Below are 25,496 nucleotides of genomic sequence, written 5' to 3'. Positions count from 1 at the left end.
TTTGGAAAAAGGCTGCAATGAAACAAAGAGTGAAAAATTTAAAGGGGTCTGAATACTTTCCGTACCCACTGTACGTGCCTCAAACCAACAAAGAAGAAGTCTTGCATTTAAAAGCAACAAGAGACGTTGATGATCGAGTGGTGAACTTTAATAAGTTACTCTGAAAACATCTGGCATCCCACCTCCCCACAAGGTGCTAGGAAAAAAAATGTAATTCAATGTATTGGATGCTGAAGTGGCACATTTAGGGCCACGTGCCCACAGGAATCATGTGAGACCTTGAGAGGTGAAAGGGAGCTTCTCCTTGCTGGTCAATGAAACAACCAAGCTCATCTGGCATTGGAGAGATTGTTTGTAGGCGGGAAGTGGTGAAACTCTTATTAGCAACACTTGTTTTTTAATTCTTTTTTTTCATTGGTAGCCTCCTATGTGCATAGGCAGACAGTTTTCAAATTGAGTTATAAGGGGAAAGAGTGCATTCACTTTGAGTTGTAGGTGGCAAAGCATTGGTTCAGGGGGTTCTCTGGCGACTTCATCCACTCCTTCTTCAACATTTGCTTCAGCTGCGACAGCCTCATGTTGGGGTTCTCCTGTTTTAAGCGAGGCATGTTGGCCTCCTCATAGGCAGCAAACGCTGCTTTCATCCTGCGCTCCGGGTGGTGATCCAAGTCCTCAGGCCCAGTGCTGGAGACAGGAAGAGAGGATGCAATGATGGCTTGTTTACATACACAACTTGTCATTGTTTTGTAAGCCTAAGAAACTTAATTCAAATCAACATCAGAGTAATCACAGGCACAATAGGATATCACACACAGTACAAATTTTACCTGAGCACAGCGATGGCATCTTCTACTGTTCTGGCTTCCACAGTTCCTTCCTCAAGGATAATTCTGTTCACGTTCTCCTCCAGGGGAACCTCCAGATGGCTCTTTTCTGAGGGAAGAAATTTAATTTGGATAGTAAAGAAAATGGTTTGATGGTACTGGTTTGATCCCAATAACACCCAAGTCTGCTCGATTTTATCTTCACTCATGTTTCATCTGTATTCCAACTAGAGATGCACCAATTGACCGGCTAGTGACTGGAAGTGGCCGATTTTCACGTCATAGACCATGACCGAAGACCGAAGACCTGCCGGTCAGTCTGACATTTGCCGATGTTATACCGGTCAAATTCACTCGCGCGCCGCACGATTTACATTGCGCAACTTTAGCACCACGCGTGCACATGCAGGGTTTCTGATATGCATGTAGCAGCGGCTCACTGCCGCTAATTCCGTTGTTTATGAAATGTCATAAAGTCGTAACTATACACTGCTCTGCACATCCGTCTACTGATATCAGGCTCTCTCTCTCTCCCCTCTGAGAATGAAAAACTGAAACATGAAAGCCGCACTCACGCGGGTCCCGTGAAATATGACGATGTATTCCTCTGACAGCTGTATTAACGTTACTGTTTAAAACGCTTCCAGATTAGCGTACTGTAGGGTACTGCTGTTCAAAAAAACATTAAAACGGAGTAATCTTCCCTAAGTGTTTAGTTTTGTTGATAAACTGTGTGTAAAATGAGCAGTGACGTTAAATCATCTGTCAGGTAACGCACCTAGGCCTAGGGTACCGTCTATTTGCTGGATTGCTCCGAGGAAACCGGCGGTCACTAACGTTAGCAGATAAGCCCGTTGACAACCATATTGTTCAAATTGATGCACAATGAAAAATAAAGCAAACTTGCCCAAAAAAGGAACTACACGTTGTTTTCAAGTAGAATTACTGTTGATGTTCAAACAGGCCTGTGTATGTGTGTTTTAAGAAATATCATTATACTTATATTTATATATTGTTTTATTGCCATTACCTTTTTCATACATAAGCCTACAGAAATTTAGTTTGCTAAATATATCCCATTTCTTTTGTTGGATATTGGATGTGAAGAAGGAAATGGTTCTTTCATAACATTGCACTTTAGATGTGTGTGAATTTCCCACACCAGGATTCATTTATATAGTTTTATTTTATAGTGATTATTCATCAAAACATTTTCTGTGTTCTTTGCAAAATATAAAATTTTCTATCAAAGAAAAGCTAGAAAATAAATATTTGTGTGTGCTGTGAACTGGTTTGAAAAATTAAATCGGAATCGGCTAGTCAAACCCAATCAAAAACGGAAATTGGCATAGAAGTTGGAATTGGTGCAACTGTAACTCTAACCAGTACAATTTTGTTGTCCTCTTAAAGCTGAAAATGTACCTTTCGGTTTGAGCTCTAGCTCCTGCTGTTGCTTGAGCTCGTTCTGAAGCACCTCATCGATCTGGGCACGAGTCACTTTTCCTCCAGGGCCAGCCTCCCTCTGGGCTCTGCTTTTTATGCTAGAGCTCTCCTCATCCAGAAGACGTTGGTTTTCCTTTTTCCTCTCCAGAAGCTCGAGCCTCTTCTTTTCCTTTTCATCCTGCAAAAGCAGAAAGCTGCCTTATCAGACTTTCGTGCTTAAGAAAACATGTTGTTTTAAAGTAGTTTGGCCACTACATGCACTATGACACGTCATAAATATGCTTTAAGTTGCTCTATAGTTGGTTTGTTGAATAAAATATTACTGGCTTTACGGAAGTTTACTTAAAACATGCTGATCTTGTGATCGCTTATATGCTCATTAGAGTATACCTCATTTTTTCCACTCTTGCTGTTGTTTGTTCTGTAACTGCTTAGTAGTACAGCACCCCAATGCCCCACCGGGGATAATTGTGGAAATGTGGGAGTGTATGTGCAAAACAAGAGGCCACAAGTAGGGTTCCTGTCCAGATCAAACACTTCAGAAACAAATGTGAGAGTTCTGCTAACATCTTGTCTTTTGTTTGTATATATATATATATATAATTGTTCCTTCCTTATTTGTTTTAATCATTTAGCTAAAAGTTACTCTGACTGTACACACAATATCCAAAAAGTATCACAGTGATGAAACAAAACTGCAAATTCTTGAAGACCAAGTGAGCAGCATGATTATGAAATTTCCCAGATTTGAACATCACACTGAAGAGACAGCTCACCTTTCTCTGTCCTTTTTTGAGAACATGTTTGTCGGTTTCCTGCCATAGAGCGTCCTCTTCCTGCTGCTTCTTGCGGGCATCTGCCACTGCCTTGGCCTCGGCCTTGCGGGCTTTGGCTGTGGCCGCCTTGGAGTTCTCGCCCTGGAACTTCTTTGGCATCACAGCAGCTGCTCTTCAGCTGAGAGACCAGGAAAGACAAAAAATACAATCAGAAGACTTTTAACTGACAAGAATTTTCAAGGCTGATGCTCAATACTGATATTTCCTAAAATTATTCATAACCTTACATACAAATTATTTTTGTCAAAGTGTAAATATTTTTCTTTTTGGTGTATTGTAAAAACTGTTCCACATGTAGTAATATATGGGTAATGTGCCGCAGCTCTTTTTAGATAGATGAGTAGATAGTAAATAACATTGTAGTTCTATGCTACTAGTAGGTCTAACGTTGCCTATAACGTGTGAATACATTCAAGGAAGCCAATTAATTAATTATTACATAATTAAATATAATTATTCTTGTTAGATGGCCACCATAACTAAGCATCGTTTAGAAAATATGGATTTTCAAACACAAAACAGACGAGTTGGTGAAGAGTAGGTTAACTATTGTACGCCATAAATGAATTATCTAAAATAATACAAACGATTGCATGTTGCTTGTCAGTGAGTTAGCAAGCTATTGCTAGCCGATGTTAGCCTGATAAACAGGTTTACTTGTCAATAAGCCGGCCGTTCCATATTTCATATTTTGCCGACTTTACCTACGACGGCAATGATCACAATCCACAAAGTGTAAACATGGTTTCATACCAGTATGAGAGGAAAAACAGGTCGTAAGTAGACGACAGTTGACTATTGTTTCGAAGAGGCATCTGCCTACCTCCTCTCTGAAACCAGCGCGCACTCTAATGACGTCGCGTGTCCTTCGACATATCATTTCTATGGTTACAGGGATTTCCACTTTTACACTTTATACTCGTAAAACACAATCCTTTTAACTTGTTGGACAAATACTTGCTGATTACCAAGTGTTATATTTTTATCTAAATGACATTTAAGAATATTTAATTATTTTTTTTACGGAAATTTTAACAAGCCATTATTGCCAAAGATCAAACATAATGTCCTGGACAGCTTAACATGTATATTTGAAAGGCATCCCTCTACTTATGAACATATTTTTCCTCATTGTCCTTAATTAGAAAGTTAATTATTCCAGAGAAATTCTGTTTAATGAACCTTATGTTCTACTTTGAAGATCAAATCTTGTACATTGCAACTGCAAAGTCTCCATTTGAAATTCTTTATGTTTTTCATTTGAAAATGTTCCGCCACTCTAATCTTTATCGACCATATGTTAAACAATATAAAACTTTATGTAACTATAAAATATTAAACTAATGTTTATTTAGTGTAACAATACAAATATAATATCTGACAACAAAACATTTATCTAAATGCTACAGCAGAGTTTAAGTAAAATGGAGTAAAAACTATAAAACTGCACAAAATACTGTAATACTCAGCCTTTATATATGACTGACTGACTCTTAGGACATTACCATTTTATGCTGCTGTCATACTTTAATCAAGGGACACAGAGGAGATATTAAATCCTAATATTTTATTATGGTAAACAGTTTACACAAATACAAAAAAATACAAACTATATGATTGTCTATGTTGCAGTATCAACATGATGGAACTTAATAAATGCATCTGTTTCAGAAGTAATTAGATGGTTTAATTTGAGCTGGAATACAGAAACAGCTGGAGCTCATCTGTGTTCATTTAGAAGTCATTGTCGCTCTCCTCCAGCAGAGGCGGTCTCATGCTCCCCTTGGAGGGGCGAGCACCCCTGGACACTGGGCCCTCCAGAATGTTGTCTTCCAAATCCTTGCCCTCCTCCTCCTCCTCGCCTTCATCATCATCCTCATCATCCTCGTCCACATCAATCTCACTGTCTCCAGTCTGAAACAGCAAGCAAGCAAGCAGGGAAAAATAATTTCAACAATTACAAAAAGATCAGAGTCTAGTCAAATGAGTCCTGGACAGTTCTTCCCCACACAATGTGAAACTACACCAGGGATGGACATCATGTATCACATAATGTCTCACAACCAGACAGATCTAATCACTAAATCACCTCTTAGGCTGTAATGAAAACATGCCCAGTCTAGAAGTTATTTTACTACAGGGACCAGTTAAACCATTTACCTAACTAAAAAGGAAAAATCCATTTCAAACACTTCAACAAATAAACACTTCGTTACAAACAACTGCACCAACATTCAAAAACTATACAGAACAACATGCATTACTGAAGAGACAGAATCAGAAATTTCTACATTGATGCTTCAGCGGAGCAATAATTTCTCTCTCTACAGTTACTCTTTCTTCCTCTTTTGATTTGTCTCAACAACACTAACACAGGTGGTGAGGTGTATACTGTATGTATGCTTCAATAGTGCCACAATGCAAATAATGGTCATTGTGTTCTCTGTGAGAGATAGACACGTGTGTTCTCTGTGAGAGATAGACACGTGTGTTCTCTGTGAGAGATAGACACGTGTGTTCTCTGTGAGAGATAGACACGTGTGTAATCTGTGAGAGATAGACACGTGTGTAATCTGTGAGAGATAGACACGTGTGTTCTCTGTGAGAGATAGACACGTGCCAAACCCACTGCAGCAGGTTTGCAAGCTCTAGGCGTACTTCTCCTCCACACCTTTTTACCTGCATGAACCTATACCAGAAAACTGACTAGGAACCGTCCCTACTGCATCAGAGAATTTGAGAATGGATTTTTCCTATACATACACAGAGGAACAAGGAGCGAACCGGAACCTGGTCCTGCACAAACCTTTCCTTCCTGTTGTTTTTTGGTACGAGGGATTGACTTTCTGGAAACAGCTAAAGAAGGCTGAGTAAATGAGAAAAATAAGATACGGAACAGAGTACAATAACCTGATCAAAGGTGGTTTAAAGGATACTTAAAAATGATAAACAAGTAAACAGCATGTAATTCTGTGGAAAGCTAGACAGCCCAGAGAGCACCACCTAGGGCTACTAGCAGTGAAAACAGCAAAAACATTTGACAAAATGAAAAGATGCTTGCTACTTCAGGCTTAATTTAGGAAGAAAAAAGAAGGAATCTTGTATTGATGTTGCTATGACAGTACCAACCTCATCACTATCACCACCCTGCATGTTCCCGATGAATCGAGCTCTTCTGCCTATGGTGCAAACAGAGGCAACACAGGTTATGTTAAGTTTGAGGGGTCAAAATTCTGAGATCTACGCCATGTTGACGTCACATTGGCACGGACAAGCTTGGATGAGTCAACTGTAAATTGGCCATTAGGCTGCATGCAACACGTAGGGATAGTAAGACAAGGGGATTAATGTTACTAGCTAAGTTGACCTTTAGTAGTTGTGTTTAGTTACTCAATGAGCATGGTTACCTTAGCTGGTTGTAACAATTTATTTTTGGGAACTGCAGATATTAAACCAATAAGAATCATCCAAAGCAGAACATAATGGAGATAATTTTTTGTCTATAATGAACCTAAGACTTGATTGTACCTAAGTAGGGACACTGGTACAACTAACGGGGATCCTACATTTAATAAATCATAACAAGCACATGGCTGTGTCTGTTTACCTGCCATGATGCCGTTTTGTGTGGGCCGCGGCTTAGAAGGTCGACTCTCGTCCATGTCGCTGTCTGAACCTTCGTCCTCTGGAACGTCCATGTCAGAATCCTCATCTTTCACTGCAAAAAACATACTTCATGAAACAAGTGCGTGAGATCATAAAAGGGGTTAAGATTATGGGACTAATGCTTTGCTTTCACAGCGTGTGATTGGTTGTCTCACAGGAACTTCTTGTCAGATCCCTCTCCTCCTCCTCCCTCAATTCATGCTGCATCATCCTCATTATGTTCTCAGCCTCCTGCAGTGGAGAGAAAAGTACAAACATATAGAGCCTGCATGAAGAGGATCGATGAGAGCTGGAGTGCACATTTGCACAACCCTTCATATATCTGTAAAATCAGATTTCCTTAATGTCTCTCAAGTAACGCCCATCCATGTTTGTGAACAGTCTTGTCTTACGTCTCATCATCACCGGCCAGTAAATTATATTTTTACATAGAAGGGAAGGAGGCTTTTATGTTGTTTGAGGAAGTTCAAAACATGAGACAAGAATAAATTAGTCCCTCCTGATGGAAAAAATGGAAAAGACTAAAGTGTTGGTAAGTCAAGTTCTTCCATTCACAGAAAACTGACTTGCTTTCATATTTTTCACATTTCTGTGTCTTTTATGCTGAGCGTTACTGAGACAAAGTAGCAATATGCTCTGAGCAAAAGTATGTAAGTCTTAGTTATATACAAGCAGTTCCATAGGAAACCTTATATAACACATTGAAGGATAACTGTTCTATGTATCATACACACACACACCTCAAACCTCTCCTGCTCCAGCCTATGGTATTCATCCAGCTGAGACTCCAGGAAGCAGAGGTTCCTGAACTTCTCCACAAAGGTTTCATATTGCTTTTGGAGATCTTCCTCAATCTTCTCATATTCATCCATGAAGGCTGGCCTAGAAAAATAGGACAGAAACAACAAACAAGCACTTACAGAAGAGAACATACAGTACAATCCAACTTGTCAGTCAAGGTTGTGTTTAAAGACTTGGTGGACTTGGTATTTAAAGAAAGATGCCAAAGCATTCAACTCAAAATCAAGATGAATCACATTTCCTCTTAGCATTGATTTCATTTCCTTTCTCATTTTTTAATCTGCTACCTGTCAGGTTGTGAACTGACCTGACACTCTGCAGTGTCTGGAGCCTTTTCCGGTTCCTCTCCAGCTCCTGCTTCTTCTTTTCTATCTTAGCGTCCAGACTGGTTTCATCAGAAACAACGTTGCTCAGCATGTCTTTTGTCTCCTCAACACTTTGCTTGACATCAACACAAAAAGCATAGTGGCAGATTCAGTGCCATTTCATACATAATAACCGGTTCTATGAGAGTTTTTAGGGGATTTTCAGGATGAATACACACCAAAACCTCCTTGATGGCAGCTCTTAGGGCCTTTTCAGTCTCATTGATCTCCAGAGGTCTAGCAATAGCTGCGGTTCTCCTTTCCTGTGAGAAAACCAAGAAAGAAGAATTACGCCCTGCATCACCTGAATCAATGCCACTATTGTAATTTTAAATAGACTGCATTACAACTGTAGAGCTGTTATCATATAAGAGCAGCCATTTGGGTTAATATCTGTGTTTTCCCTCACCCTTAACTCCACTTCTTTTCCCAGTAAATCATAGAGAGATGCTCCTTTAGATGTGACCTCGGATGCCAGCTGACGAGCTGCTTTAAGATCTGAAACCTAAAGTGAAGACAGAGTGAGACCTTATCAGAAACACAGTTTTCTCTTCCATATAGGATGTGATACAAATAAAAGAAGGGAGAGAGCACACAGGAAATACAATAGAAAGGAGAAAAAAATACTTATTACATTGAAGTTTTATACAAATGAAAAACCCAAAAGATATCAAATAGAATAGGGTGTTAAGTCAAACATATGATATCGAATACACTTACACTGTTTTAATCTGAGAGTCAACATGCATGTGTGTGAATGACAGAAGACTGTTTAAATTGCATCTCACCCTTGAGCTTAGGTCAAACTTGAACTTGCTGTTGTCCTCCTCAATTAGGTCTCCCAGGGCCATCTGCTTGGTCTTCATAGCACTGTACAGCACTGAAGTAATCTTCAGCATCTCTTTTACTGCGTAGCCATCAGCCTGGTAGAGACGCTTGGTGTTCACCTTGATGTGAGCCTTAGTTGCCTGCAACCATGTGAGACACTGGTTAAGACAGACCGAACAGTCATTCAATAGCTTCATTTAATATATAATATAATACTCAATAGAGTAATCTGAACATTCTTTTTATTAAAAAAAAGACGTCACCATAAACTGGGCCACGGCTTTGATGAAGAATATTCTGTCTGACTCTGTATCTACATCAGTTGGGATGTCCATCTGAGGCTCATATCTACATGTAAAAGAGAAAGAGATGAATAGGGAGCAAAAGACAAGTAGCTAAATATATGACAGTATCCTCCATTACATACATTATCTCAATACATAGTCTTGGCTGATTTAAGTTTAAAAAAAGATATCCGATCCAAACTAGGCAGCGGGCAGAAATTAGTTAATGGCTTCCAGTTAGTATACTGTACGTATTAACTACACTAAACTGAAAACTGACCCTTCCCTTTCTAGGAAGTTCTACATATAAAGTACAACTTTATAGTGTGCAAAAAATGTATGGAAAACAAAGAATTGGTCAAGAGAAGTTGTTATGCCTAAAACATCACAGATTTATGGATTGGACTTTTTTAAACTTGAAGAAATGGATTTTTTTAAGCTTAAGCATACCTCTTTACCAGCCATATTAGGATTTCTGCAACTAAAGTGAAATTTGGGGTTCTGAAGTTCTCCATAGATATCAACCGAGGATAACCCAGGGCCCTCATCATTTCTGTGAAATCTGCCAAATGAAATGTAACTCCAATTACCATGTACAACACAAAATGGTATATTTTATATGAAGTGATATAGCTAATGGTAATGACATACAATCACTTACTTCTTAAGTCTCTAAAGGACATTTTGATCTGCCAGCGCTGTCCAGCAGAAGACGCAGTGCTTCCTTCTCCTGCAGCAAAGGAGAGAGGGTTTATTTACAGACAACCAAGCTAATGCACATCGATTTGGATTGGTCGAAGATAAAGATCGAAGGCGTCGTAGTTATGCTGACCAGTCATGTGACGTTAACGTTAACTCATGTAGCACATTCTCTTAATACAGCCATGCTGTAGCAGAGTTGTCATTAAACAGCCTAGCTAGCTTGTGGTTATCATGAACGTAGCTAGCTATGTTTATGCGAAAGCTAACTAGTTAGCAAAAAGTTAACGCTTGGTGTCGCCGGTGGTTAGCGGCAGCTCAGCCTGTAACAATAGATGATTTTTGTTAAGTACCTAATTAATGACTAGCAAATGCAGCATATCTTGTTTACGGGCTGATAATGGTTTTGTTACCTTTCGTTGTAGTATCTGTGCTAATGCTAGCTAAGTGTTCATTCGCCTCCACCGTAGATGGTCTCTATGGAAACTGATACTTGTCCTACGGAAGCTCAACGCGGTTAAAATGATTAAGGAGGACATTTTGATTTTAGTGGCATCAGAAACATCTGCATATTGTTGTGATGATGATGACTTAATGGATTCCCTTAACGTGCACAACGTGTACACTGTGTTGGGGCATGCTTTTTGTTGTTCCTCTTAATTGTGAATACATACATTGCCATTTAGTTGTTGTAAAGTCTCTTCCCAAAGTAGACAAACATACAGTAATGAATTATAGAATGTTTAGATTATAGAATTATTGAAATAGGTAGATTAAATTCCTCCAGCATGACCTAAATAATAATATTTGTGGTTTAGGTGAAATATTTACAGGCAAATAATATACCTGTCATAAATTAAAGTCCTGTATGCTCGCTTAATCTATAAAGATTCACCACATTTAAAAGTTAACTAAACTATTGAAATATGTCTATGCAAAGTGTAACAAAAGATGTCATTAATATGAAATAAACAATAAATACATTAACACACACACAAACATGCAAAATATATTTTTAAAATTAAGAAAAAAGATGCTGAATGGTTTAGTACAGCATGTGCAAAAATGTTTAGGGATGCGCAAAAAGTTTAGGATTTAGCATAGTGTGTGCAATGGGCAGGTAGTCCAGGATGCAGTTACATGCATTTTTAGGGGGGTTAAGAGTCAATGTCAGTGGGGTCCGGGGCCTTGTAAACAAGGCTGACTGCAGAGGGGAAGACGCTGTTTTTGAGGCTTTGGTCCTGCTGTTAAAAAACGTGTGTATGCGGGATTGGCCACAATCTTTCCTACCCGCCTCAGGCTCCTGGAGTACAGGTCATGATGGGAGTATTTGCTCCTTAAGTAACGTACATACTCAGTAAATTGCAAGTAGACCTCAGTACAGTAGGCTACGGTTATATCCCACCAGTGCCAAGTATTATGCTATAGCCTACTTCTGTAAGGTTACTTTTACTTAGGTAAAATTTTGCATCCAGGACTTTTACTTAATGGAGTGTTTTTTAAATTCTATTACCTTTAACTAAGTAACGTGATAGCCTACTGAATACCTTTCTACTAGGCCTACTTTCTTCCACTGGCAAATAGCTGCAGTGGTGCAATAACATCGGTAGCCACGGGGAGGTGACACTGCTCTCAGTCTGCGCCACAGAAGCATTTCATATCAATGGGTTGCACTCCTGACGCAGAGCATGATGGAGCAAACTGGTGAGCCTCCTCATAACAACAACAACGCGACTGGAAATGAACCCCCTGCCTGCGGCCTGCACAGTAAACGCCTCAAAGAGCTGGAGAATGCCGCCTTGCAAACCACTTTAATATCACGAATGGAAGCAGAAACTGGGGTGGACGCCGGGAGCTGGACGGAGCAGCAGTCCGACGAGCAGTCCTCCCCAAACGGCTTGTCCTTGAACAACCGGTCGGCCCCTCCGCAGCTCTGCGCGGACACCGAGGTGGAAGAAGTGGATTCGGGTGGAAATGTCGCCAAGGAGCGGGTCGAAGAGGAAAGGACCTTGACGGACCATTTAAACAAGCGGCTGCTCTCCTCGTTTCTGGAGAAGCTAAACGAAAGGGACCTGGCGTTGCCCGGTGTTCAGCGCCTGGATTGTGCTGTAGCGGACGAGGACTCTAACAGGGCCGCAGATGAGTGGTGAGGCACCGGGCTGAAGAAAAGCAGAAGCCGCAACATGGATGTGGTTGAGGGATGCAGGGCCAATGTGCACGGAAGCACAATCCCACAACATTAAAGAAAGACTTTCAGTTAGGCCTACCAGTTTGTTCTGGAAGATGGAGTGTCTGGAAATGTTATGCTTACTTTTGTATAGTGAGAATGGGTAAAAAATAAATAAATAAGGAAATGCAATAAATATCCATCATGCGATATAAAGTGCTTTTGTACTTATTGGTTACGTTGATCTGGCAGCCATAATGGATGTGTGGCAGCCATGTATGTGTATTCATTTGAATTTTGAAGTGACATGTAATCGTCAGCAGGTGTCACTATAACTACACCAAATCCACTACCAAATACAGCATAATACCCTCCTTAATGCCTCCAAATAATCACACAGTTTATTATTCTCTTTTTCTCATTTTGAAGGGCCTTAAAATGAGAACTGGAATAAAGAAATGGTATAAAGACAGTGACTTACTCAAGTTAATTTCCTAATTTAACAAGAGATTAAGCAATTGTACTTGTGTAGAAAAGCAACACAGTTTAAAGATCATTTTATAATAATAAATATGGTCCAAACCCATTAAACAAATATGAAAAACTATAGCGCTCAATTAAATTTAAAAATATACTTAAATCTGAAATTATACACTTACTAACATACTCATAAAAGTACAAGCACATGAAGATGCTATATATTAAAAGTAATGACGTGTTACTCTTCCATGTTTTTAACATTACTCCCGATTTGATGTACCATACTGTATTTAGTCTTACAGTACATGCTAAAAAAATTCATTGTTAAAATCTGTAAATTATAAACTTTAAAAAAAAAAGTTTCATTTTATAACACTGGAATGTGAAGGAGTCAGAAGCATCCAAAGAGTGAAGTTTTGACAGGCTACCATTATCTTAGTAGTTACCACTTTTTTACTAGACACACTCACAGGAAATGGTTTATGACCCAGTGCATTCATACAATTGACAGCCAATTTCCAGCACACTGGGGACTTCATGCATGAATGTAGTCACATACATGTATTGTGCAATATATTTTATTTAATGTTTTAATAAAGGTTGTTCATTAAGCATGCACTATAAAACCAACTTAAAGTACTACTTACTTACTTACTTACTTACTTACTTACAAAAAGAGTAAAAGTGATAAAAACGTCTAATAACACTGTCAGTTTTACCAGGGAGTATCTGCTACAATGTTACAATTCATGAAACAAGAGTTGAATTACTGTTATTGCACACAGTTTACCTCAGGCCACTTTTTACATTTCGAAGTCTAAAAACTTTAGGAATTAAGAGTTGAGGTTAAACGGTGGAGGAAAAGCCACTGTCTTTGCTTTTTCGAATTAAAATAAGTTCAGTTGTCCAACCTTAGCTCTTAGTAGTGATTAATTATTGCCAACATCTGTTGGTTCTTCTACTTCATTTGTGTCTTCTTTATGCAGGTCTTTCAAAGGCACAAGGTGTGCTTTATCTGTCGCCTTGAGTACCTGCAAAAAAGACCAAGATTCTCGCTTTAAAACAATAAGAAATGGACACCAGGTTACTCTGACACACAGCCTATATTTAACATAATTCCCAGGTGCACTTTCCCTAAAAAAAATGAAATTGATTGCGACTGTAGTAGTTGTAGGGTAAAGCCTTCTAGAGTTGTTTTAGATGGGATGCTGCATGCACTTATCTACCATATCTGCCATGCGTTATATTTATAATGTGTGCATGCTTGTAACTGCAAACTGCATGCATGTGTAAGTTAGTTTAGGTAAGTCATATTCTCATTAGGGGGTGAGCCCCGTTAAAGGTCTGATCCTAAAATTGCCCCTGCTGTGGAGAGCAGGACATTTGCAGTTTGAGGCTACATTTCTTGGAGCAACTATGGCAGGGAAAGTAAATACACAACTTTTTCGGAACAAAACCCTTTTCACCAACCCAGATTCAAATGGTTACCCATAAAGTCACAGTCAAATTTGTTAAGTAGCCCTTGATAATACATGGCTAATCCCCTGCATTCATTAAGATGTCTAGTTCATTCTGTTCTAGTATAAATGTTTCTACATTCTGTAGGTGTCTCTACACTAATAAAACAACAGGCACCAGTGTCATAAGCTTGTGATCTAATAGGACTGTACTTACTTTGCACTCTGATGGGACATCTACTTGCTTTTTGTTTAGATCCCACCATAACAAACCCTCTTTAATATGATGCCTTTTTGTTGGTCCTGTGTGTAGAGAGAAACAACAATGTAGTGTAATGCAATTCATCAAAGCAAATGACAACAGAGTTGAATCATACAAAATGGAGGAAGCTGGTGTTAGATGTAGGTTGGTAAATCTAAATTAATGGCAACTCAGTGTAGTTTATTAAAAAGCAGTTCTGAATAATTTGTCATTGTGTGTCAGGAGTTTTTTCTTGTTTCTCTTCTTACCTGTTGCATAGCTCACAATCAGCCCAACTAACACGACTGAACTAGTTGCCATGGCACCAAAGTAGAGGTAGGAGATGGCGTACAAGTGAAGCAGGCCCCTAGTTTTAGAAAAGAAAGAGTTCACTAAAATAGTTTTATTGCTTTAACATGTATTCTTTGACAGGACTTAGTCTAGTGTTTCACTACTCTATAGTATTAAACACCACATTAAGGAATTCATCTATCATTTTTATTTGCATTGCTTTTAGTAAAAATAAATTGCGATTATAAATCGTTCTTAAACCGATGTAAATCACATGTGGGAGAAAGGCATTGTTAGGCAACTTCAAGGCAAGGCCCACCCTTTAATTGCATTCACACACCACCATTGCGTCCATGCTAACGCAAAGTAACGTAACCCGTTTTTTTGTTCAGGTCCTATCCCCTGACAAATTGGCTAGCCTTAACCACCCAAGATTAATGCCTAACTCCAACCAATTAACATGCTTAGTAGGGCGGGACTTGCCCAGAAGTAACATGGGATCTATAACAACGCGAAAGAAAGCCGTCATAGCAGGCCTTGTTGAACAAACTGACCCTGGGTCATTGGGATAAAGCGGGGGGGAGATGGAGGGTTGGTCCTGGTGTGGGATGCTGTTCAGGGTGATGTTGCTGGGTCCACATTCACCTGCGTAGCTGGGCAGGACACCCATGGTATCCTCACTGGGTGGGTAAAGAGTTGAACCAACAGCCAACCACAGAGAGACACCAAAGCCCACTAACATTCCTGAGAACGCCCCCTGAAAGACCAAGTATGACTTTAAACTGAAGACATGGTGGAATTTGAGGCAAACTGGATGCAACACACCAGTTGGTTTTGGACGGTGCTAATTCTTTGAGATTAGGTCTGTAAACAAATGTTTAAATTACATACTTTGGAAGCGTTTTGTTGCAAAATGAGACATTTCAAATGGAAAGGTAATACCTGTCTGTATATAATGATCAACTTTTGATAAAAAAAAACTTGACAATCTCACAACACACCTAACCTAAAATTACCGAAATCATTACCACCTAACATCAGTGACATTATCATTATAGCATTATTGATGTTGATAACACAGACTGCTGAGGAAAACCGAAAGACCAAATAACTGTCTCTGTAATGGGACAATAGTCAGAAACATCTCTAAAAGTTTTCTCATGAGAAGGATGTGGAATGTACAAAACTTTCAAGATAGATAGAAGCACTATTTTGGAAATGTGCAATTATGCAATGTCCACAAGATGGGACATTGTTGACAAAGGGAGCGGGGCTTACATCATAGACATCATTGTTCATTTTGATTTGAAGCTGAAGTTCTGATAGAATGAATCCCATAAAATTCTTACTATAATTTATGTGATAAATCATGCAAGAAGCTTTATGTCTGAAAAAAAGGAATCCAAAGTGTTCCAAAACTTTTGAGACATTCTTCTAAATTCAATCCAAAGCTAATGGCTTTTACCACACTTAAGGTTTTAAGGGATGTCCATACTGTTTATTGGTTTTCCTGAACAAGTTAGTCAACAAATGAACTACGGTGCACAACACAGATAAATAAAAAATCACTCACCAGCCTGTTAGTTGCTGGAACAAACATACCCAAGATGAATACGCCCAGTAATGGACCACTGACCACGCCCATGACAGTGAACGACCCCTGAATAGAGAAGGCAAAGGCAGTCAAACACATCAATGAGACTTTATAACAGAACACAAAGTGTTGTACTTGAACTAGTTCAGTTCAGGACCATTTCTTGTTTACTATTACAGTCATAAATGGATTAAATAACATTTAGGTATTATACCTGAAGAACTCCCCAGTCAAGGAAGGAGGAGAGAGCAGCCATGGTGATACAACCAACACCGTACAGGAATGCTAAAAGAGAAAAGAGATTAAAATAAAACAACAGAAAGTAGCATCCATCCATGCATCTGCTGGGTGGATGTAAAATGTAAAATATGATGGAATGATGATATAATATGATTTGTACTCCAAAAAGTAATAGTTGGTGCCAGTGTGAATCAAGTGAGTTTTCTGTCTAATACCATGATTGTCTGTTTGTTAACCATTGTTATAACCAACAACAATTTTTTGACATAATTCATACAAGAGTAAAAAAACTTAATTAAGTGGATGTTTTTGAGAATTGACCTACACAATCCTTTGGAAACAAGTATCAATTTCTTCTGGGTCATGTGGCGCAGATGAGGTCGCAGCAGATCCTCCATTGTTACTGCAGCCATGGCATTGATACTTGTGGAGGCAGTGCTGTGAAAAAGACAAGGTCATAAGTTATTCCACGTCAGCAGCTCACTGGTTATGTTAACAAACTATTAATGCTCTTTCTTCTGACTACCAGAACCACTGAGGACAGCAGAATGCTCAACTATTTGTCTTTAAGGTTTGTTACAATCTTGAATCTACACAAAGTATTACTTTGAGATGTCTGAAGAAAAATTCATTTATCTTGGTAAATACTAAATACTGGTATTTAATCATGATACTGTACCAAACATAGAGCCAATAAGACACAATATATTTGGTAATTCCACTACTTTTGGTAATTCCACTACTTTACCAAATTAAAGAAAATTTCAAACTCTTCACATTGTTGTTTTAATGGGTTGGAATTTATTCCAGTGGTAGAAAACTTACTCATATTGTTTGCTTAAGTAAAATGACCAAATCCAAAGTATAAAAACATACCCTGTCACAAGTCACAATCCTACTTGAGAAAAGTGCACCACTATTAGCAGAACAATGTACTGACATTAAAAGTACTTGTTCAACAAGTAATGGAGTACAAAGTAAAACATTTTCCTCCCTGGTAGAAAATACCCAGGTCTAAGTACCTCAAAATTATACTTAAGTTTAGTAATTAAGTCAATGTACTAAATTCCCATTTAAGGGGGGAGCAATATTGAAATACCTCAGAGTCCCACTGTATGCACAGGCAAGGAAAAGACCTGCAAATCCAGGGTGATCTCTGAATATTTCCAACACAAAGTACGGCATATACTTCATCAGACGAGAGAGAGAGAGAGAGAGAGAGAGAGAGAGAGAGAGAGAGAGAGAGAGAGAGAGAGAGAGAGGGGGGGGAAGCAACGAAGAAATAAATATCTGTGTTGGAAAAAGAAATTATTTCCACTTGTTTTTTATTGAATAAAATCTGAAACATTCTGTAAATTAATTAAGTCACCAATCAGTAAAAGTAATTTTTGTATCCTGTTACAATCTATAAAATACACTTCAGCCCAGTCAGACTTCATAACCTAAAATGATGGATGATAGAGTACTAGGCAAAGAAACCCCTAAAAGTACAGATGTTGCTCTTTTAACAGCTTTATCAATTGAGCCCAACAGAGCATCATGCTCTGGTCATGGATCACTATGAGTGTCTTGTGTACCAGATCGGGGGCAGCAATCCTCCCAGACTTCAGTGGATCACAGTTCCTGTAATAAGCAAACATGACGATGCCGCAGGTTGCTGCACTGCTCACAATGACACACAGACCCACTTGATTCACAAACAGCGCCCTGCAATCAAAAGCAAACATCATTATAGTGACCCAGGATTGGTTAAAATAAGTTCAAACGAGCCAGAGCATTTTTCTCCTGTCCCAGGTAGATAGATAGGCAGTGTAGCAAGACTGTACTCTAGTGCTGACACAGCACTTGGGAAATACAGTAGGTCTGGGAATGCAAGACTAGGGCTCTGCTTGCAAGATGGATTAGTGTCTTGGCCTGTTGTGCCGTAGTTATTTCACTTGTCATGACACCTATGCATGTCTCTTTAGAAACCTGTAAGTCACAGATGCTACATTTATAAACTCAACCTAAATTCAATTCACAAAAGCTTTTACATTGCTGTTCAAAGCACCTGATCCAGTAGATCTTTATTTGAAAGACGGAAACTCCACTCACCACTTGGCGTCGCTTTCTGTTCTGCAGGAGACGTAGCGCTGGACTTGAGCTTGGTTTACCCCATACATGGATAGCCAAACCAATGCACCTCCGACAGAAAGGCTCCAGAAGGTATAGCGCTGCCGAGGGTCAATACCAAAACTGGTGGAAAATAATACAAACAAATCAGTGACACTTTTAACAGCCTCTTTCCATTAAAATACCTAGAGTTTAAGTTCAAGTGTGACATGAAACATCTTGAATCTGGGTCCACTTACTAGTTTGTTCCAGGGCTTTTGACAGCATCTCTTGGATGCAAATACTCTTTGAGCAGAGATGGGGGTTACAATTTCCCCCTATATACAAACACCTCAAATCTTTTGTTCAGTTGTCATCTTAGGAATAAATCATTGGCCTTCCAGAAAAAGCTGGTAAGTGGACCTTGAGTTGGCTTGTTTCCCAGTTAAAGAATAGACTTTTTCAGTTGTTCCGATGGAAAAAACTTAAATCAAACAATACCAGTAGTAACAAGTAGTATTTTAAATTTTCATCTTTACACATCAGCTTGTTATAATTTTAAATTGATGCAGCATCATTAGAAATATACTTGATACTATTGTCGAGAAACTGTAGTAGACTCTGACAACATTCTATGGTGTGAGCATCTTGTTGTGCACAGTAAACATATTCAGATATGTGTAAAAATGAAAGGGGGGAAAAAACGTGTTTTTACTCGTTAAAATTAATACGTGATCCATTTTTGGCAATCTCCAGCACAACTGCAGGACCACCAACCAGAACTGTGCCGTGGATGAAAATTGCCACAAAGCCGGACAACATGACAACAATCTGGAACACATCAGTCCAGATCACAGCTTTGATGCCACCCTGTTATGATTGTAGAGACAGACAGGAAAACACAGAACAATCTAGGACTTTCACAAAGAAAAACATGTATTAAAGGCAAGATGTATTCTTCACTTACGCTGTTCCACTTGTTTCATTGGCTACATAGACGTAGACAGGAATCATATGATGATGATTTATAAAGCTATGATAATATCAGATTTTGATTTTGGGTGTATTGTATATGGATCAGCAGCCAGGCATGACTGACACTAGCCAGACGTCAAAGAACTAGGGGCAACGAAGAACAAATGTTGTGTCGTTAGTGTCTTGGCCAAACATACAGCAGACATTCTGATTGTGTTCAATTATGGGGGCTTTATCTTTTCTATTAGATACTATAGAACGATAGGAAAGGAGTGAGAGAGGAGATGACATGCAACAAATGACAACGAGGGCGGCCTACTGTACATGGAGCGCACACTCTATTGGCTGAGCTACAAGTCCATTCATTTTTGGCCAGTTTTTACAGCTCTATATTGGGTATTGGATTGATCAGATGAAATGAAGATGAACAATCAGAAGAGTTGAATTGGCCAAAAAAAGCCAACAAGGGTTGACCATTGTAGACTGCCCACCTGAAAAAAGTCCAAATAAGTAATTTGTTCTAAACGTAACTAATTAGTGTTGGTGCCTAAACATAACCAAATGAATTTTGCGCCTAAACCTAACCACACTGTGACCGTTTCACAAAGTTAATGATGTGTTTAAAACTGCAACTTGTACATTCTCTGAAAAGGTTGTTTTTCCTCTCAGCACTAGAGGTGCTAATTTGAAACACTTTTTTGGGTTGTATTAGAGGGTAGGAATAAACATCCAATATTGTAGTATGGTTAGAAGGACTTGTTCACTGGTGGCGACGGTGCAGGAATCACCAAAAATACTAGCGTGGCTGACGGCCCAACTATAACCGACTGCCAACGATCTCCCTGGTGTGTCAGCAGCTTTAGAAGTCACGGTAGCATTGACCATACTGCTGACATGCACTGTTAAATCTTCAATGGCTAGAGTGACAAAATCACTCCAAACGTGAAGCCTGTTTTAAAAGCATTGTGACTCCTGCCATCATGAATTTCTGGATGCACATTTAAATCTTGACAGAAATCAGTCCAGTCTGTTTAAGAGTGTCTTCCCTACATGCCATGCAGCTTTGATGAGATGGAAAGAAATATTTCCTTACCAGTGTGGTGTAGAGGGTGCAAATGGTCCCAGTAGAAAACAGAGAAACCCACATATTGAGTCCAGTAGCTAAAAAAAACAACCCACAGTATTAATGTGTTACCATCGCCTAATTTAACACCTCATTCTCAAACTATAGAACATAACAAGTCATTAACAGTGTTTTAACAGCATTCGCCACACTCTGATGACTCTGAATGGTTTTGAGCACACATTTCAATTGACATCACAATGTGTGATGTAAAAAAGCTAATTTCAATTACTTTATGTACCACCGGGTACCTTAAACCATAAATATACATAAAGATTTATTAGTTTATAATATGTTGTTTTAATAATTTGACTCTGCAAAGTCTGACTAAAGCTTGAATTGTATATTTTGTGGAGTGAAAACCACAATATTTGCATAAAGAATGCAATAAATCTGTTCCCAGAGGTTTACCTTGGCAGGTCTTCGATGTTATTCTCATACATGTAATAAAGTTGTAAATTCATGGAGAAAATCATGTATTACTTAGTATTTGTGAATGATGGACAAAACATCAGAGTTGTGGCAATAATAACCAAAATGTCAAATTAATGAAAACAACCCGTTAATGCACACAGACTATAGGGCTATTGTTCAGAAATGGCCAATACCGTTACTGTGACTTCATAAAATCCATTTTAACAAAAAGAAACATTGCCCATTGTGGTACATTTCTTTTCCAGCTCTTCTACATTTTCACACTGTGGTCAAGCCTCTCAAAATACACCAACACACACTCGTGAGCCCCCGTCTTTTCTGCATGCTTTTACATCTTCTAGACAGCCGATCAATCACCAGCATTATTAGATATTGGTAAAAGCATGCTGCATGCATATTGGCTCGCTGATGCTGAGGTATTGAATGACAAGTCATTTTTCAATACTCAGCCATCTTTCCTACCTTGGTTGAGGATCAAGGCAGGTGCAAAGATGACAATCCCTGTGTAAAGCAGCTGGGGAAATGAAGCACAAGCGAACACAGTGACAGCTTGGTTTGTGAATCTGAAGCAAAGCAAATATTAGTACAAGGATTGTTCTCTAAACGTGACACCCTCTTTAAAAACACTGAATAAAACATTGACTTGGATCAGAGAACATTGTGTTTTACCGTCGCCACTAGAAACTGGACACTCCCCAACAGCTGCATCCCTCTGCCAAATCTCATCTTCAGATACTGTGACAGGCAGATGGCTAGAGTTACAGTACAGCAAAGTATCTCTGCACACATCCCTCATCCTTCCTCACCTGTTATATTCATCCCACACATCAGAACCACAGGTGCATTTCAACATTGTGATAGTCTAACCAACTTTCCTCACTATGATTGGCTAGAAATACTTACTCTTACTTTGGGTATTTTAATGTTTAATTAATAAGCCCTCAAATCAAACCCTTGTCTCTTATAATTCTCCCGAGAAGTCTGCTTTTTATAGTTGGTTCCAAAAACCTTTAACCCATACCATCAAATTTGAAAATGTTATGTCTAAATCTTTAGCAAACAGGTCACATGAAACTGAAATGTATTATTTTCACCAAAACACATTTTTTACAAGATGCTCCTGTTCAATTCACGACATTAACTGGAAGGTCATTGTGACCTGATTGGTGCTGGTGATGCCCAGTCGAAAGAAAACTGGCAGGAATAGGTAAGCTGTCAGCAGGGAGTTGATGCTTTGTCCAAGGCACATGTAGAGGAATTTAAAGCCATAGCGAGAAGCCTCAGCGGGAACACCTATAACCTGGACTGCTGACATAAAACTGGCACAGAGCGACAGCCCAACAGGCACTGCCGACAAGCTCCGACCCCCGGTGAAGAAGTCATCAGCAGTGGCTCCCCCCGGCCTCTTCTTCAGGGCATGGAAGAGTCCGATGGCCATAGAAACAGACAACATGGCAGCAAAGACTGCATAGTCGGCTAGAACGAAGCCTGCAAACTGCTCTTCCATTTTTTTTTCTTTGATGCCCTCTGCCTTGTAGTTTGGTTGATCTGTCAGTGTGAATTAGAGTCAGTTAGTGACCATGTAATGACTGATGGAGACACAAGGCATATATGTTTTTGAAGAGGGATCATTCATGCAGTCATGAATGATTTGGTGCTTTTTGTTCTATGGTGCTTTATTGTATTAGTTTGTCTTGTATTATTTTTTAGTATTTTCTCATTGAGTTTTGTGTTTTTTAAAAGCCCATCTAGTGACGGCCATTGCAAATTGGCTTAGGCTATAAATGGTGTGAATCATTGGTTTACATTCACACCCCTATACAAACAAACGTTAAATAAAATCAAATATTTTCTGAGTGAAAACCGTAATTGACATTTAGTGTGGAAAACCAAAAGAGGTATATCACTGCATATAGTCTCGCTTTGCCAAACCCTCCTCCAAAGCGTGCTGGAGGGTCTGACTACTCCACATAGCATTTGGGGATGGGAAGAAAATGTGATCTGGTTTACTGGCATTTCTTTAAACCAATCAAAATAATTTTGGGAGGCGCTAAGCACCGAGAAAAGCTGCGATCCAGTTGCAAAATAACCTCGAAAGGAAGTTGTTTTGGTGGAACATGTGCATTTAAAAGTTGTTTTAGTCGTGCAATAGACAACTCAGATTGGACAGATAGTCTAGATGGCTGTCTGGATTTACCATGCAGAGATCTGAGAAAAGGTTAATAAATCGACTGCAGTTTAAAATGCCAACACAAAGGGAGCCCAAGGCCATCCGGCCTAAATGAGTGAAATCCGGCAGATTTTCCATCAGCAATCACGGGAGTGGAACATCAAAAGATATAAATCTCATTGCGTGCAACAATTTGTAATATTATAACTGGGGATTTTTCTACTTTGAGTGGTAGTGTAAAAGAATAACATTAAATAATGGTAACCAACAATAATGTAATGTATTGTCTGTTCCTCTGGCTCAGAAGGAAAACAGGGTTGTCCATTAATTTAACAAGGTTGGCTGTTTGATTCCCTGGTCCTCCTCTCCATATGTCAAGTATAAAACACTGAACCCCAAAGTGCTCCTGATGTCCAGGCCAGAACCTCCATGCATCGGTGTGTGAATGAGAGGTTAATTGCTATAAATGTAATCCGTTTACCATGTAGAGAAGGCATACTATGTAAATTTTCTCCCACCACAATATCCTTTCAATTAGCCTAAGTAAAGTAAGTTCAGATGGTATTATTGTTAATACTCTATAATATGTAGCCTATGTACTCTGAATATGACACATTCACAAAGGTTATAACTTATATAAATGTGTCATATGCAAAGTTGATTGGATTAAGAGTACTATAGCTAAAATGTCACAATAAATAAGATGACAAGTTGATAGAAACCTGCTACCGAAATAAATCTACACATTTTTTTCTTGTCAGAAATTTTAATTAAAATTTCAAAAGACTCACTCACTTCAGTCCGGTTGCTTCCACTGGAATGTGCTGACAGTCTTCTTCACTCCTCAGCAGCTGCTTCGCCTCCAAACACCTTCTTTACTACGTGCGGAAGGCGTGCGTACACCGTGAAAGTTCCCTTGGGAGTTTGTCAGGGAGTTTGCACAGTCAGGTGTTCCCAGTGTGTGACCAAAAGTAAAATGATGTTCAAGTGTCTCATGTTGAGGAGCGCAGGGTCCCGCTGGAGCCTCCTTTCTGCAGCATATGACCCCAGTTTGTGTGTGTGTGTGTCTGTGTGTGTGTGTGTGTGTGTGTGTGTGTGTGTGTGTGTGTGTGTGTGTGTGTGTGTGTTTGTGTGTGTGAGAAGGATAGTAAGCGGAGTTAGGAGTAAGTATGAATTAAGGGAATGATTGGTATTCTGTAATATTATTCTGTAATATTATCTTAGTTAAAAAATATGATAGTCTTGTCAGTGTCTTCAGTTACTGTGTAATATGCTGATTAATGTCTTGATTAAACAAAACTAATGTGTCAGACCACAGCTGAATTTTAAAGCAGAATCTCCAATTTATATCAGATACAGGAAGAAGAGGAAATCATTGACTCATGCATGTTCTCAGTATTCCGTGATGTAGATGTTGCGGAAAGTGGACAAACTGGATGTTACACTGGAGATTTTGATTACAACATTCCTTGATGTGAGGACATTGAGGTTTGGTTTCAGAAGTGGTTGGCACTCCATAATGAACAACAATTGTCTATAAAATGTCCAACAGACCAACATGCAAAGCAAATATGAAAACATTCACATTCAAAGCCTTAGTGCGTAACGTTTTGATATTAATGAACATCCGTTACATTCAAGCTTTTGCCAAAGGAGTTGCTACAAAGCTTATTGAGACTATCAGCTTCACACAACTCTCTCTGTATTTCTGAAGTGGTGGGACACAATAAAGTATGAAGACGTATATAGACATATACATGGGTTATTGCACTGTTACTGTCTGTAGTAATGGTAGTAAAACAAGAAAAATAAAAATGCAATGTAAACCTCTGTAAACACACTAACCCTCCTGATACCTAATAGATACCTGATACTTAAGGGGTAGATAATGGTGAATTTGTACTACAAATAGCACTGTGCTTTACAGCTTTGATGTGTGCTCAGTTCTAGCACATTTTTTGGGGGGGATATTAAATGAATTAAATAAAAAAATACAAATAAGTTATTCATGCCGTGTTCATGTGCTTATTTTAGCCCTCATATCAGTTGAATCTGCAGTATCCTCTCAGTGAAGCCCCGACAGGCTCACTTATTTAAGGTGGGCTGACCTTTAAGGTGGACCACCTATTCTAATTTTAGTGACAAGCCGCTTCTTTTCGCTTTAGAGATCTCTCTCATGTGGCAATCGACAACCACTAAAATCTATGCACTCTATGCATCTTACCATCATGTTAACATGCTACATTTCACCTGCAAAATGTCAGTATTTCAGCATTTAGCTTAACGTGCCACTGTGCCTAAGTACAGCCCCACAGATGTGCTAGCATGGCTGTAATGCGGTTTAAAAATGTTCATGTTGTTTCATGTACCCTGGAAATCCAGAGTTCTCACTAGAGCACAATTGGAATTTGCTCAGCAAGTTACTCAAGCATTGAGTAATGCTGCTTACTAACTATACCCTTGTAGCCAAGCTGCGTTATCCAGTT

General features: G+C 39.1%; 3 protein-coding genes across 7 annotated transcripts; all 3 read right to left on the bottom strand.

Annotated features, from left to right (window-relative positions):
• Positions 1-126: 126 nt before the first annotated feature.
• On the bottom strand, positions 127-3,990 carry ccdc124 (coiled-coil domain containing 124). 2 transcript variants are annotated; one of them, XM_034881688.1, is made up of 5 exons: positions 3,857-3,990; positions 3,044-3,221; positions 2,247-2,445; positions 828-933; positions 127-684 (listed from the first exon to the last, which is right to left on the bottom strand). In XM_034881688.1, the coding sequence occupies exons 2-5, from the start codon at positions 3,200-3,202 to the stop codon at positions 480-482; spliced, it is 669 nt and encodes a 222-aa protein (XP_034737579.1). In that variant the 5' UTR covers positions 3,203-3,221; positions 3,857-3,990; the 3' UTR covers positions 127-479. The 2 variants fall into 2 exon arrangements, with proteins under 2 accessions (XP_034737579.1, XP_034737580.1); XM_034881689.1 differs by having other exon boundaries at positions 3,834-3,953.
• Positions 3,991-4,653: 663 nt separating this feature from the next.
• cluap1 (clusterin associated protein 1) lies at positions 4,654-10,246 on the bottom strand. Of its 2 annotated transcripts, XM_034881686.1 has the most exons (14): positions 10,160-10,246; positions 9,709-9,776; positions 9,498-9,609; positions 9,027-9,111; positions 8,724-8,903; positions 8,345-8,440; positions 8,115-8,198; positions 7,878-8,011; positions 7,510-7,651; positions 6,925-7,000; positions 6,711-6,821; positions 6,233-6,282; positions 5,910-5,969; positions 4,654-5,017 (listed from the first exon to the last, which is right to left on the bottom strand). In XM_034881686.1, exons 2-14 carry the CDS (start codon positions 9,728-9,730, stop codon positions 4,838-4,840), a joined length of 1,332 nt encoding a protein of 443 aa, XP_034737577.1. In that variant the 5' UTR covers positions 9,731-9,776; positions 10,160-10,246; the 3' UTR covers positions 4,654-4,837. The 2 variants fall into 2 exon arrangements, with proteins under 2 accessions (XP_034737577.1, XP_034737578.1); XM_034881687.1 differs by lacking the exon at positions 5,910-5,969 and having other exon boundaries at positions 10,160-10,245.
• Positions 10,247-13,252: 3,006 nt separating this feature from the next.
• Positions 13,253-24,043, bottom strand: slc5a5 (solute carrier family 5 member 5). Of its 3 annotated transcripts, none has more exons than XM_034882460.1 (16): positions 23,804-24,043; positions 22,000-22,389; positions 21,510-21,575; positions 21,303-21,354; positions 20,376-20,443; positions 19,023-19,177; positions 18,311-18,451; positions 17,794-17,923; positions 17,316-17,404; positions 16,542-16,654; positions 16,191-16,261; positions 15,956-16,042; positions 14,937-15,139; positions 14,361-14,458; positions 14,068-14,153; positions 13,253-13,424 (listed from the first exon to the last, which is right to left on the bottom strand). In XM_034882460.1, exons 2-16 carry the CDS (start codon positions 22,345-22,347, stop codon positions 13,323-13,325), a joined length of 1,809 nt encoding a protein of 602 aa, XP_034738351.1. In that variant the 5' UTR covers positions 22,348-22,389; positions 23,804-24,043; the 3' UTR covers positions 13,253-13,322. The 3 variants fall into 3 exon arrangements, with proteins under 3 accessions (XP_034738351.1, XP_034738352.1, XP_034738353.1); XM_034882461.1 differs by having other exon boundaries at positions 19,023-19,138; XM_034882462.1 differs by lacking the exon at positions 22,000-22,389 and having other exon boundaries at positions 23,806-24,043.
• Positions 24,044-25,496: the final 1,453 nt, after the last annotated feature.

The sequence above is a fragment of the Etheostoma cragini genome, chromosome 9, assembly GCF_013103735.1.
Source record: "Etheostoma cragini isolate CJK2018 chromosome 9, CSU_Ecrag_1.0, whole genome shotgun sequence".
Classification (NCBI taxonomy): Eukaryota; Metazoa; Chordata; class Actinopteri; order Perciformes; family Percidae; genus Etheostoma; species Etheostoma cragini.
Note: the sequence above shows the minus strand (reverse complement) of the source record. Positions and strands in the feature narration are given on the sequence as shown.